At 37.2% G+C, this 13498-nt stretch overlaps 1 protein-coding gene across 4 annotated transcripts in view; it reads right to left on the bottom strand.

Annotated features, from left to right (window-relative positions):
- Nucleotides 1–13498, bottom strand: part of LOC106880303 (glycerol kinase 5) — a 134740-nt gene that overhangs the window by 2960 nt on the left and 118282 nt on the right. For all 4 annotated transcript variants that reach the window (XM_052967407.2, XM_052967406.2, XM_089351332.1 and 1 more), the window contains 3 exons: nt 2831–2881; nt 2353–2396; nt 1605–1768 (listed from right to left, as the gene is read on the bottom strand). In XM_052967407.2, coding sequence (XP_052823367.1) covers nt 1605–1768; nt 2353–2396; nt 2831–2881 — 259 coding nt within the window. The remainder of the gene's footprint in view (nt 1–1604; nt 1769–2352; nt 2397–2830; nt 2882–13498) is intronic.

Genomic DNA, 13498 nt, shown 5'->3' with positions numbered 1-13498 from the left:
TGGATATTCTAAGCCACAAGCAGCAATGCCATTTCTCCAATCAACAAATATCATTCACTGGCTTTGTGCCTTTGAAGATATGTGAAATAGATTCTTTACTTGAAAAACAGGTAAGGATTAGCAACAGTAAGAGTATTCAACTATAAAACAATGCCTCAATAGTACATTTGTCTAAATCATGCTAGCATGGAAAAATAGAGGTAAAACAAACGATAACCAAAGAAGAAGGGACAGGACTCATGACTTCTGAAGGCCCACCCAAATATTGACACAGCTGATACTGGGAACAAAGGTAAAACAATGTGGATGGGGAGGGAAACAGGAGTCTATGAAATGATTTGAATAAAGTGAACTTTGCTGAAGACCTCCAAGTGTCATCTGATAATATTAAATATGTTAAACCTGCTACCCTTGTTAGCTCTATCAATACACTTTGCATTCTTGTCGTATTTTATTCATGTTTAGGACCCTTCTTGTGAACCATCAATATCATCATTATTTTATGTCAGTTTTCCAAGCTGGTATTGTTTAACCCTTTAGTGTTTGGATTATTCTGCCAAAATTAATGCTTTTTCATCCACATTGTTTTGAACTTATCATGCATTATCTTGTAGCTATGAGATTTTGATGAGGTAGCTGTTAATTTTTAAAACGATATTGTAGGGTTGGTGTGAGAGACCAGATTTGGCCAGTTTGAACATAAAACAAGCAGAATAATTTTGGCCGGTTTAAATGCTAAAGGGTTAAATGATTTTAACACTATTCAAAGAATTCAAGAACCACATCTTGCTCCAATGTCTCATTTTTAGCACGGTCTGTATGTACTGGGTGTTTTTTTATGGCACCAGCACTGAAGGGATAGCTTTATCGTTTGCAAGACGAAAGAGAACTAACTCCATGGCAAATGGAACAGACTTAGAGTTGTGAAAGGATGTTAGAAGAGAGGAATAACAAGAAAGAGTGTTGGGGTGGGAATAATGGGTGAGATAAGGGAAAAGGGAAGGGAAGAGCAAGGTTCATAGTGATGCAGGAGGGACTAAACAGAGACAATGTTAAAGAAGAGGCTAATAGGAGAGAAAGAGAGTGACAGGACAGTAGGGAAGATCGAGTAGGAGGATATGTCATATTATTTCAAATTATAAATGGATGGATAAAGTGTTGCTTGAAAGAAAGATAAGGAAGGCAGGAAATGGAAAAGTAGTGTTAAAAGTGTAAGAGTAAAAGAGTGATAAAGGCAATGAAGAGGAAGTGCAGTGCTTACTTCACATTATATATTGGTGGGTATATTGGTGTGTGGAGGAGAGATCAAGTGATGATAAGGAAATAAAAAAATAAATATATTTTATTCCTTTACCAATGATATTAACTAAATGAGATTTGACTAACTAAAAGTTAACTTCTTTTACTATTTTCTCCATAGAAGAAGGTTACTGAAAATAGGAAAGTCTCTTGAATTGAAGCAAGAGAGAGAAAGAGAGAAACACTGAGAGACTGTACACACACACACACACACATCCTGACTAGAGGGTAGTGGAAGAGGCAAAAGATCATCTAGATGAGAAAGAAACGAGCAATGATTGTGGAGAGATGAGATAGTACTTTACCTTACAGATGAAATTGGTAACTTTGTCTCTGTCAACATTGTTTCATAAAGAAGTTTGAAACGAAAAGCCAAAGATTCCAAGATGGCTCTTACAACATGTGCTTTGGCTGTATTTGGTGTCATTCCTATCATAGTTGTTACTGCTGTGTCATCATTGATTGGAGCCTGTCACAAAGACAATAATATATATATTTTATTTCAGTACACATGAAACATACAAACACAATTTAATTGTCACACCCTGGGTGGCACACACTCTAGCTACAGAAATTGCCATTTATATATATATAAATATGTATACAGACATACACATATACATATATATATATAAGGACTAATGTCCAAAACATTAAGACAGGAGATGAATACGGAAAGTGAAAGAAGTTAACTAGTGTTCTACCTTTACCTTATGACACATTTTCTCCATCCAATACTAACAATAGTGTAAATTCAATAGACTATACACGCCCTTCGTATATAAATTGAAACCTGTGCTTACTAAAACAAAAAAAACATTCGTATAGCACCACTCATATGATAAAACCCAGTTATATAAAAGGCAGTAAAATACTTTGTCATAAGATCTATTCACCTGTATGTCACTAAATACTGTGTCATTATTTTATCCACCCATTTGTATGTCGCTTAGTTATACATAAGAATACTGATTCACCTGTATGTTACTAAAATGTCATTATTGTAACATGATAGCAGCTATAAGTAATTAATAGGTAACATAATTCACTCACCTGTAATCCACTGAATGCAGCCACAAAATAAACCCCGCCATTATCTGGAAAAAAAAGTAGAAAAATTATATGTTGTATATATATATATATATGTATATATAAAGATAGAAAAGAGCATATCTTAGTGATGGTGATTGTGTCATATTATATATCAGTGGTTCTCAACCATTTCTAGTCTATGGAACCTCTTGATTCCTAGTTTACTCTGCTGGACCCCCATAGCGATTCAATGTTTAAAAAAATCCTATTACATTTTTATATTCAAATATTCTTAGGAATTGTATAAAAAAACTGTTAAACTATTTTGTGTATTGAAGAAGTATAACCAATTTAATGCACATAAATTTTAACAACAAAATCTCATATGGGCCCTAAGGACCATATGGACCCTGGTTGAGAACCACTGCTGTATATGATGGGAATGAGGTGATGATGGTGGTTTTGGTATGGTGACCTTAATACTTCAGTTGTTACTCACCAGGAACTGATTCTGCAATGTCTGCTAGCTTGGATTCCTCTTCAAATATACCTGCAAAGAAAACAAATGATTAGAAAATAGGTTATTTTTTGATACTACATCTTCTTTTCATTCACATTCCTCTACTAAACACTTTCTTTTTACTCCTTACTTCACATTCCACCCTCGTCCATACTTGTCTTCCTCCACAAGAGACCATGCAATTCAGTAGATTTTCAGAAATCATATGGCTTCTCTTGCTGTCCAGTTAGACAGGTGAATATGTATAGAGAGACCCCCCCTTCAGTCATGAATGACCATAGAATTGCACCTAGAAAGTTACCCTCTGAGGCACAAATCCAGGCAAGGTTGTTTATGGAAGGCCAGCAGTCACCCATGCATACCAGCCTCCCTTTTCCACACCACTGATGTTATCCAAAAGAAAGGCAAAGGCTGATACGACTTGGCACCAGTGATGTTGCAATTCTTTTCTACAGATGAGTGAACTGGAGCAATGTGAAATAAAGTGTCTTGTTCAAGAACACAACACACAGCCTGGTCCACTACATCATGATTGTGAACTCACTACATCATGATTGTAAGCTCAATGCTCTAACCACTGAGCCATGCACCTTCACATGAGTATACTGTATATGTTTATATAATTGCTTCAGTGATTTAACCCCAAGCCAGCTCTGACTATTATAAGAAGCATTCCACTTATGACCAACCAATCTTTCTCTGAAGTATTGTATGCCTAGAACTACATTATACAACATCCTCCCTTTTCAAAGCAATTGAATGTAATTTAAGAGAGATTAGACTGAAATTTCTAGCAGATGATTCAGGTTAAGCAACAATAAAGAGGCTATCTCATTGCCTGTGTTTATGGAGTTGAGGGTTCATTCATTCATTTTTTTTCATATCCACTTTTCCATGCCAACATGGGTTGGATGAATATGTTATTGAGGCATTGTTTTACAGTTGGATGCCTTACCTCTTGCTAAACTTACTTTCCTGTTACTCTGCTTTGGGCGAAGGGAGCAGACGATTTGTTGACAGGAGAATTGCCAACAGCAACACCAGCTGTATGTCACAGCTTCCATGCAATCACAGATGTAAACAAACACAAGTGCGTGCATGCACACACACACACGTGTCTTACCGACTGAATGTGCTCACAAGGCTCTGGTTGGTCTGGGACCATAGCAGAAAGGCAGATATATGAATGTGTGTGTGTGTGATATTTAAGCTATACATTTAACAATTAAAATTCATTTAATGGTTAAGGCCTTAAATATAAATTACATATAACCTATTTCTAAGTATCAATCTTAATTAGAAAAACAACCCCAAATAACAAAAACAGAATAGGCACCCATGATTAGTGCTCATAACTGTTTTGTATAATCTACACTTCATAAGCAGCAAATATACAATAGTCAAAAGTAGGGGTACACATGAAATAAATTCTTTCAAATACTCAAAGGGTTTCCTAAAAGTAATTGGTAGTTTCTATTAATTAGGTGACCTAATTAGATGTAGAGGAGTTTGTTTCAAAAGCATAGTAACAAGAGTAAGCATAGGGTGGAAAAAGTTCAGAGAGCTATTACTGCTGCTGGAAACAAAGGATTTCTCTCTCTCTCTCTCTGTGTCTGTGTCTGTGCGAACTGTAGATTCTATGACACTTGTGTTTGAAGTGTAATGTTAAATGGTCACAAAAACAGGAGCATTGAATGCTGAGGATGTGTGAAAACTAGAAAGAAATGAAGGGAGCATGCTCCACTGAAAGTGCAATGTTGGTGTGCATGAACAATGAAGCAGAGAGAAGCTGAGAGAAAAACTAGGTATGAGGAATCAGATGTAGCATGCAAGAGAGAAGACTGAGCTGATACAGATTTGTAATGTGTATGGAGAATGTCAGTTGGGGAAAGAAGGCCCAAATGATCTCAGTGGAAGAGAAGCTCAAGGAAAATAGAAGATATGGGGAAATTGACATCAGGAGGTGGAATATCACCAAGGAGATGGTAACAAGTGGCAAGGTACTGTGCTGGAGAGGGCCTATCCAACCCATGCAAACATGGAAAAACAAACTGATGATGATGATGATGATGATGATTGTATATGAAGAAATAAATGCTGTGTTATGAAGAAGAGAATGATGGGATATGAAGAAAGGAATAATGGGATTGATATGAAGGAAGGAAAGATGAGATAAAATGAAAGGATATGAAGAAAAGAATGATGGGATAGATAACAAGAAAGGAATGACATGGTAGATGATAGAAAGGGAATGATGGATTAAAACGAGAAAGAAATGATGGCAAGTAAAAAAGAATAAAAGATGATGAGATTCCTTCCCTCTATGAGTCTTCAACTGCTGAAGGAGTAGTACAGATGCTCTTGTGGCATTTTCTGCATTTTAAACCAGGCATGGGGGGAGAGAGAGAGAGAGAAGGAGAGGAAATGACCCTATCATTGGACCATTACTTTATGATGAGATAACAAAAGAATTTTTGAATAAAATTGGAGGAACAAGATAGAGTAATACTGGAATGTTGCCTAGTCTTGATCCAGACATTCCAGCTGTGACCATCTCTTTTTTTTTATTATTCAGACAGTGTACCGAGAACAATGTTATTCATTTTTTTTTTTAAGACAGTCGGATATCATTTGAAAAATTTGGTTGCTAATTCTAGTAGGTCAAGCAGAATAAAAAGAAATACTGGAATAAGAAACAAGCAATACTGGGATATGCAGATAAGAGGAAGGAAAGGTGTGAAAAGATAAGAAGAAAAGGTTGAGATGTTAAAAGGATAGAAAGAGATAATGAAAAGACAGAGACTGGGAGAAAGAGAATAAAGAAAGTATGAGAAAAATAGAGTGAAGTATAGAAGAAAAATAAGAAATAAGAAGAGTGACAAAGAGAAATTAAGAGAGAGAGAGAGAGAGGTACAATGTCTCAGAGATGAGAGATAGAGAGAGAGAGGAGAAAGAGGGAGAGAGATAAAATGTCTCAGTGGTGTAAAAGAAAGAGAGAGAGAATCCCTCTGTGATGTGTAATACAGAGTGAGAAAGTCTGCAAACTCTGTAAATCTAGAGTAAATTATCCTACCATTTCAGTTGATGAATTTCAGGCCAAGAAGGATTAAATGACATCTTAGATAGTAGGGCAGTGTTGGGAGGTGATGGTGGTGGTTGCAGATTTGAGGTTGGGAAGTGGTGCAGCTGTTTTGCAATGGTTGCAGTACTGAATGACAAGTTATACAATGAGACACATGGCTTCCCAACCTTGCAGGTTTAACCTCTCTCTCTCTCTGTCTCTCTCACACACATGACACATACATCTGTAATACATGTATGCACATCACACATATACTGATATGTATATACACAAGAGAGAAATTGCAAATGTAAAATCCAGTATTTGGAATGGAATGTAACAAATGTCATAAATAGAGAGAGAGAGAGAGAAAGAAAAGAGGACGAGAGAGGGAAGGAAGAGTGTGAGAGAAAGAGAGAGAGAAAGAAACAAAGTGAAAGACAATCAGAGAAAGAGAGAGCAAAAGTGAGAAACAGAGAGAAAGAAATAGACAAATATTTCTCAAAGTGGATTTTGTGAAAAAAATTTGGGGATTTTGCAATAATGCGTCTTTTAATAAAAGAAGTTGATAAAAATTTATTTTATAAGAAATAGCATTCACCATTTTCAAAATATCAAGTTACTACATGTTTTTTTTATTTGTCTCTTATAAGTTCTCTCTTAAAATAATTTTTGTTTCATTTAATGTCTTATTAAAGTTAGGATGGCATAACTGTCGTTGATGTATGGGTTCTGCAATTTTTGGAAAATTGCATCAGGAATCCATGACAAAATTTGTTTGGGAAGCACAGAACAAGAAGACAGCCAAGTGTACAGAGAGTTAGACAAAGAGAAGGAAAGAAAAGCAGAGGTGGATAGAGAGAGAAAGACAGAAACCAGGGACAGTTTGGTAAAAACAGACAAAGATATGAACAGAAGAATGAATGGGTGGAGAGATGGATGGGTTGGCAGATACTCAGAGAAGTGGACAACTAAGAGATAAACATACAGATAACCAGGCAGATAAACACAGTGTTGTCTCTATAGACTGAGAAGTTGACGGAAATGTATCTTCAGTCAGAGTGGGCAGACAGAAATATGTCTGTCCCAATAGATATATATAGAGATATAGATAGATAGACAGATACATGGTTGAGACCATAGAGAGCAAAAATATGGAAACAGGAGAAGACAGACCATCAGACATGGAAACAGATCAAGAATGCAAGCAATTGGTTGATAAATATATGGGTACATTGTGGTGCAGTCTACTTAGGTGTAAGTAGGTACTACAAGGATGTATAAAAATTCAGTTGTAAGAAGTATCACTGTATTTGTTATCGTGTGATGCTGAGTTCATTTCATATAACAGGCAGAAAATACTATCTACTATAGATCAGTGCCCTATCCCAGGAAAAATTAGTCTCTCATTTTAAATGGTACCAGGGAAACTAGCGTGAGAGAATGAGTGAACAACAGAGTCAAAGTGAAAGAAAGAAAACTAGCGAGAGGGGAAGAACAAGAGAAAGAATAAAAAGAATGTCTTTTATTCAGACATTGTATATCTAGCACTACATTATTTCATGTGTTCTTTTTTTCTTTCTTTTTGTTATGATAACAGGGTGTAATATCATATAGTCTCTCTGTTGACTCATGGTTACTGTTGCTGCTAAAGCTGTTGTTAAGCCTCAGTGCAGCCCTGATTCAGCAGACCTTTCACAAATAGCTGTGGCCATTTCTAAGATATAGTGTAATTAAGACCACATCATCTAGCGCAGTGTTTCTCAGCCATTTTTTTTTACCTATGGACCTCTTTAATTCTTGTTTTACTCCCAAGTGCACCCTCATGGCCATTTGATATTTAAAAAAGATCCTATTATACTTTTATAATCAAATATTGCTAGGAATTGTATTAAAAAAATTGATAAAATATTTTGTGTATTGTAGAAGTATAACCTATTTATTGCTGATAAATTTTAGCAACAAAATCTTATATGGACCCCCACTGAGAACCACTGATGTAATGTATTATTCATTTCTTAATAAAGTCTGGTGTGATTTGAAAGAGATGTATTTTTAGTAGACTTTATAGAGCTGCTTTATTTGTTCAGCCAATAACAGTTGTTTAGCTCTACATCAGCATTGATCAAGCAGAACTTTGATTAAACCTTTTGATAATAACCTGCCTGAGACTATGTTTGTTTCTATGATACAAAATAAATGCTTCCAAGTGATTTAAATTAAAATGTTCCATCAAAATTCCATGTTAATTTCTGTTCCAAACATTAGTTTAACAACGACAGAGTTATTTTACTAAATTTTTCCATTATTTTCAAAATTAATTCAAACACAGTAAGTGTATTTTAACAGAAATAGGCAGAGGCATGGCTGTGTGGTTAAGAAGCTCACTTTGCAACCACATACTTTTGGGTTCAGTTCCAATATATGGCACTTTGGTAGGGCAAGTGTTTTCTACTACAGCCTCAAGCCAACCAATGCCTTGTAAGTGAGTTTGATAGACAGAAGCAGTGCATAAATGCCATATGTGTGTGTGTGTATCTAAGTGATTTTGTGTCAGGGTTTGTCACACACACACACCATCTTATAACCAACGTTGGTTTGTTTACATCCCTGTAAGCTAGCAGTTCAGCAAAACAGACCAATAGAATATGTACCAGACTTTAAAAAACGCACAAGTACTGGGGTCAATCTGGTCAACTAAAACTCTTCAAAGCCACAGTTCAATGACTAAGACAAGTAAAAGATACAAGATGGATAGTCTTAAAGATTTCCTAGCCATGATTTGCTTGTCTTCTCCCAGACAGAGTGTCTAGGACCATAGTATCCAATGTGTTCCACTTTCAAGAAGGCAGGGTGTAATATGAGAGAGGTATAGCTGCTATTTTTAACAGGTTAAGCTACCACATAGAGGCTTCTTTCTTAGCTGTTGGTGGTGGAGGCTATGATAACTTAAGTTAAACAAGGGGACTTTGCAAACAAAGCTGTAAATTCTGTCAAGTGACCACACCCATATTTATTTCATTTAATCCCTCCTACCTCCAACACATAAACAATACCATCATTGCCAATACAACCATCACTGCTACCACTGCTGTTCAACTACCAGAAGTTACTATTATTCCCATCAGCACCAGTATTAGTAATGGCACTATTACCATCATCATCATCATCATCATCATCATCATCATCCTCATCATCATCATCATCATCATCATTATCTTTGCCACTCATTACCAATACCATCAATTGCTATCAATAGCATAACAGTCGGACCTGTTATGTGGTTTCTCAAACTATTAGAAATAGCAGCTAAATTTCCTTCAAATCATCCCTTGCTGCCTGAAAGAAAAGAAGGTTACATTAGATAATGTACTCTTAGATATACAGTGCCTGAATAAAATATGGGGTAAACATGGCTGGAATGGCTTTAACCTTTTTGGTACCAACTCCTGAGATTGCCCCTGGTACCATTACATAAAAAAAAACTTCATGTTTTTCAAAGGGATCATCATCATCATTGTTTAACCCTTTAGTATTCAGATTAATCTGTCAAATGTAATGCTTATGTAATCAAATTGTTTTGAATTAATCATGCAAAGACATCGTAGCATTAAAATTTTGAGGATGTAGTTGCTTATTCTTAGAATGACATTGTAGGATAAGTGTGCAAAGCCAGATCAGGCCAGTTTGAACATAGAACAGGTAGACTATTTGGGCCGGATATGGCCGGTTTAAATGCTAAAGGGTTAACATCTGTTTTCCATGCTGGCATGGATTGGACGGTTTGACAGGAGCTGGCCAGGCTCCAATTGCCAGTTTTGGCATGATTTCTATGGATGGATGCTCTTCTTAATGCCAACCACTTTATAGAAAATGCTGAGTACTTTTTATGTGCAACCAGTACAGTACATTTATGTGGCACTGGCACAAGTGCATTTTATGTGACACTGGCACTTGCAAGACAAAGACCTCTCAGCTAGGAGAGGGAGTTGGGGGCATGGCCATAAAGGACATGCCTGTATGTATGGATGACTACGATTTTACTTAGCTTAACGTGTCTTCTTAAGCACAGCAAATTGCCAGAGGTCTCAGTACCTTGTCATCTCCTCAGTGAGGTCCAACATCTGAAGATCTTTTCTCACCACTTTGTCCCATAAATTAAAACCATCCATCAAAATTTCTTGCTAATTTAAGTTCCAAACACCAGATCAATAAAAAAACAGTTATTTAACTAAATTCTTCATTGCTTTCAAAATTAATTGAAACAAAGGCAGTGTATTCCAAGAGTAATTTGGTTATGAAAGAGGTAATCATAAGTATGCTCAATGAAGGTAAATTTGAATCTAAACAACAACAGCAACAGCAGCAGCAGCAACATGGCCAGCTACACACTTCTACTTCCAACATCATCAGTACCATCACTATCATCATTATCTTGTGCAATGAACAATGATATTTTGTTAGCAATAAATAAATGTTATAGGTGCAGGCATGGCTGTGTGATAGCTACAAAGTTTGCTTCCCAACCACATGGCTCCAGGTTCAATCCCACTGTGTGGCACCTTGGGCAAATGTCTTCTACTATAACAACACTAATGGGAGCTACTATAGCCCCAGGCGAACCAAAGCCTTGTAAGTGGGTTTGGTAGACAGAAACTGAAAGAAGGCGGCGAACTGGCAGAAATGTTAGCACGCCAGTCGAAATGCATAGCGGTATTTCGTCTGCCGCTACGTTCTGAGTTCAAATTCAGCCGAGGTCGACTTAGCCTTTCATCCTTTCGGGGTCGATAAATTAAGTACCAGTTATGCACTGGGGTCGATGTAATTGACTTAATCCGTTTGTCTGTCCTTGTTTGTCCCCTCTGTATGTAGCTCCTTGTGGGCAGTAAAGAAATAAGAAACTGAAAGAAGCCTCTCTCCCTCTCTTTTTCTCTTTCTGTGTGTGTGTGTGTGTGTGTGTGTGTGTGTGTGAAAGAAGTAAAAGGTAAAAAAATATACATGTCTTCATTGGTCATGTAATCTGGTTATCACCCCCCCCCCCACTAAACTTGTATCATTGTATACAATAAATTATAGGAGCTTTTAGTTCTACTGTGAAGTCAATGTTGTTGCTCTTGCTGTTCCTGCTGCTTCTGTTGGTGTTGTTATGCTGGTTGCTATTGAATCAGATGATGATGATGTTACTGTTGCAGCTGATTGCAATGGCTGTGTTGTAGCTGATGTTTTGGTGGTGGTTGTTAACTGTGCTGGTAGCAGTTTCATTATCATCATCATCATTGGCACCAGCAGCAGCACCACCGCTGCCGCCACCACCAACACCACAACAAAACAATACAACAACTGCCACCACCAACACCAACACCAAAACAATCCCTACAATAACAACTACCACAACCGGTACCATCAAAACCCTTAAGGTGATGATAGCTGTTGTTGTTGTTATTGTAGTTGTTGCTTAGCCACAGGTAAACCACAATCCAGCAAACCTGTAATCAAAGACTTTTTCAGACATTGCTGTAGGACTACACTAATCAATGTTTCTTTCTTTTGTTCATTTTCTTTGAAGATGGTAAGAAGAGATTTGGGAGAGATTAGGCTACTATTTTTTAGCAGGTTGAGCAAGTTGTAATTGTTGAGATTGCTGTATTAGTCATTGTGGTTGATGTTGAAGTAAAAAAAAAAACAAAAAAACAAGGGGACTATGTAGAATGTCCCTCCACCCTCTCTTTGTCTGTCTGTCTAGTTTCTACTTATGTTGCTATTACACTTGTATAGGGTCCAACCTGAAGGGGGAGAAGAAGGGGTCCCATGTATTGCTTCTTTGTGTGGGTGTATGCTCCAACATATGACAAAAGTCAACACAGTGGAGATTAGAACTTATTTGATTCTCATGAAACTCCTTTGCTCTTTCTCCAACTCTCTTTCTCTCTCTCTCACTCTTTTCTCCTTCCTTTTTCTCACATAAGCATGTCATAAACAACAAAACAGACTGTGAGTGAGGTATTTTGTCTAATCCATGCCAGCAGGGAAGCCAGACAAAAAATATTGATGATGAAGATAATGTATATATATATATATATATATATATATATATATATATATATATAGGCGAAGGAGTGGTAAGTAGCTTGCTTACCAACCACATGGTTCCGGGTTCATTCCCACTGCGTGGCAGCTTGGGCAATGTATCTTCTACTATAGCCTCGGGCTGACCAAAGCCTTGTGAGTGGATTTGGTAGACGGAAACTGAAAGAAGCCCGTCGTATATATATATATGTATGTGTGTGGTGTGTATCTGTTTGTGTGTCTGTGTTTGTCCCCCCAACATCGCTTGACAACCGATAGTGGTGTATTTACGTCCCCGTAACTTAGCGGTTCGGCAAAATAGACCGATAGAATAAGTACTAAGCTTCCAAAGAATAAGTCCTGGGGTCGATTTGCTCGACTAAAGGTGGTGCTCCAGCATGGCCACAGTCAAATGACTGAAACAAGTAAAAGAGTAAAGAGTATATATATATATATATATATATATATATATACACACACCGATAGATATGGGTTTGGGTAAATTATATTTGGTACATTGGTTCGCCCACCCTAATATCCTCTTCTCTCAAACATACAACACAAGTGTTGACAAAATAATATCAAACCACACCAACATCAGCATCACTTGACATGCCAGAAACAGCAGTCAAATTTCCTTATTACAAAAGGACACATCAAATTTCATGGTTCTAGAGTTCACTGTAAATGGGGCAAAAAAGACAAGACGGTTATAGTTGAAATACTTTTGAGCATGGAACTGCTCAATCGAGATGGTCCCTGGGCTAAATAACAACACTAGCAGCAGCAGCAAACAGTGAGGGAGCTTTTAGATGAGTGCTCAGCCTGCTATAATAGTCACCTTATCTGCCTTAAATCATACCCTACTGTCTAAGGAAATGAAAGGACACATTGGTTAATGTAGTGCTAACACACTTCTAAAAGGATAGGAGATCATAGTAGGAAAGCCTCAGATCATAAGGTCTCCAGAAACAGGACTAACCTTGGGCTAAAACATAACAAACATTGCCTGTTAAGCACTTGGTTGTCTCTGTCATCCCATGTTGACTAAATAAGTTCCAACATTGCTTCACATATCTTTCTTTCTTCCCTGGGAACAGTCTATGTTGTCAGTATTGCTGTTGTATACCACTCTGGCCAAGTAGCTTTGCTTGATGTTACAAATGTTGTTTAGCCACATGTCAGCAGGACCATAAGCAAAGTCATTCCAGTCATAATGATCTTGCCTTTTTATATATTTATTTACGATTACATCATCCAATGTCATCATCATCATCCTTTAATGTTTGTTTTTTCCATGCTGGAATGAGTTGGATGGTTTAGACAGGAGCTGGCAAGCCGGAAGGCTGACCTAGGCTCCAGTCATCTGTTTTGGCATGGTTTCTACAGCTGGATGCCCTTCCTAACACCAACCATTTTATAGAGTATACTGAGTGCTCTATATATGGCACTTGCCTGGGTGCTCTTTATGTGCTGCTGGCACACATGCTTTTTTTTATGTGGTGCCAGTATGGATGCTT

Source organism: Octopus bimaculoides, chromosome 4, assembly GCF_046866305.1.
Source record: "Octopus bimaculoides isolate indiv1 chromosome 4, ASM4686630v1, whole genome shotgun sequence".
Classification (NCBI taxonomy): Eukaryota; Metazoa; Mollusca; class Cephalopoda; order Octopoda; family Octopodidae; genus Octopus; species Octopus bimaculoides.
Note: the sequence above shows the minus strand (reverse complement) of the source record. Positions and strands in the feature narration are given on the sequence as shown.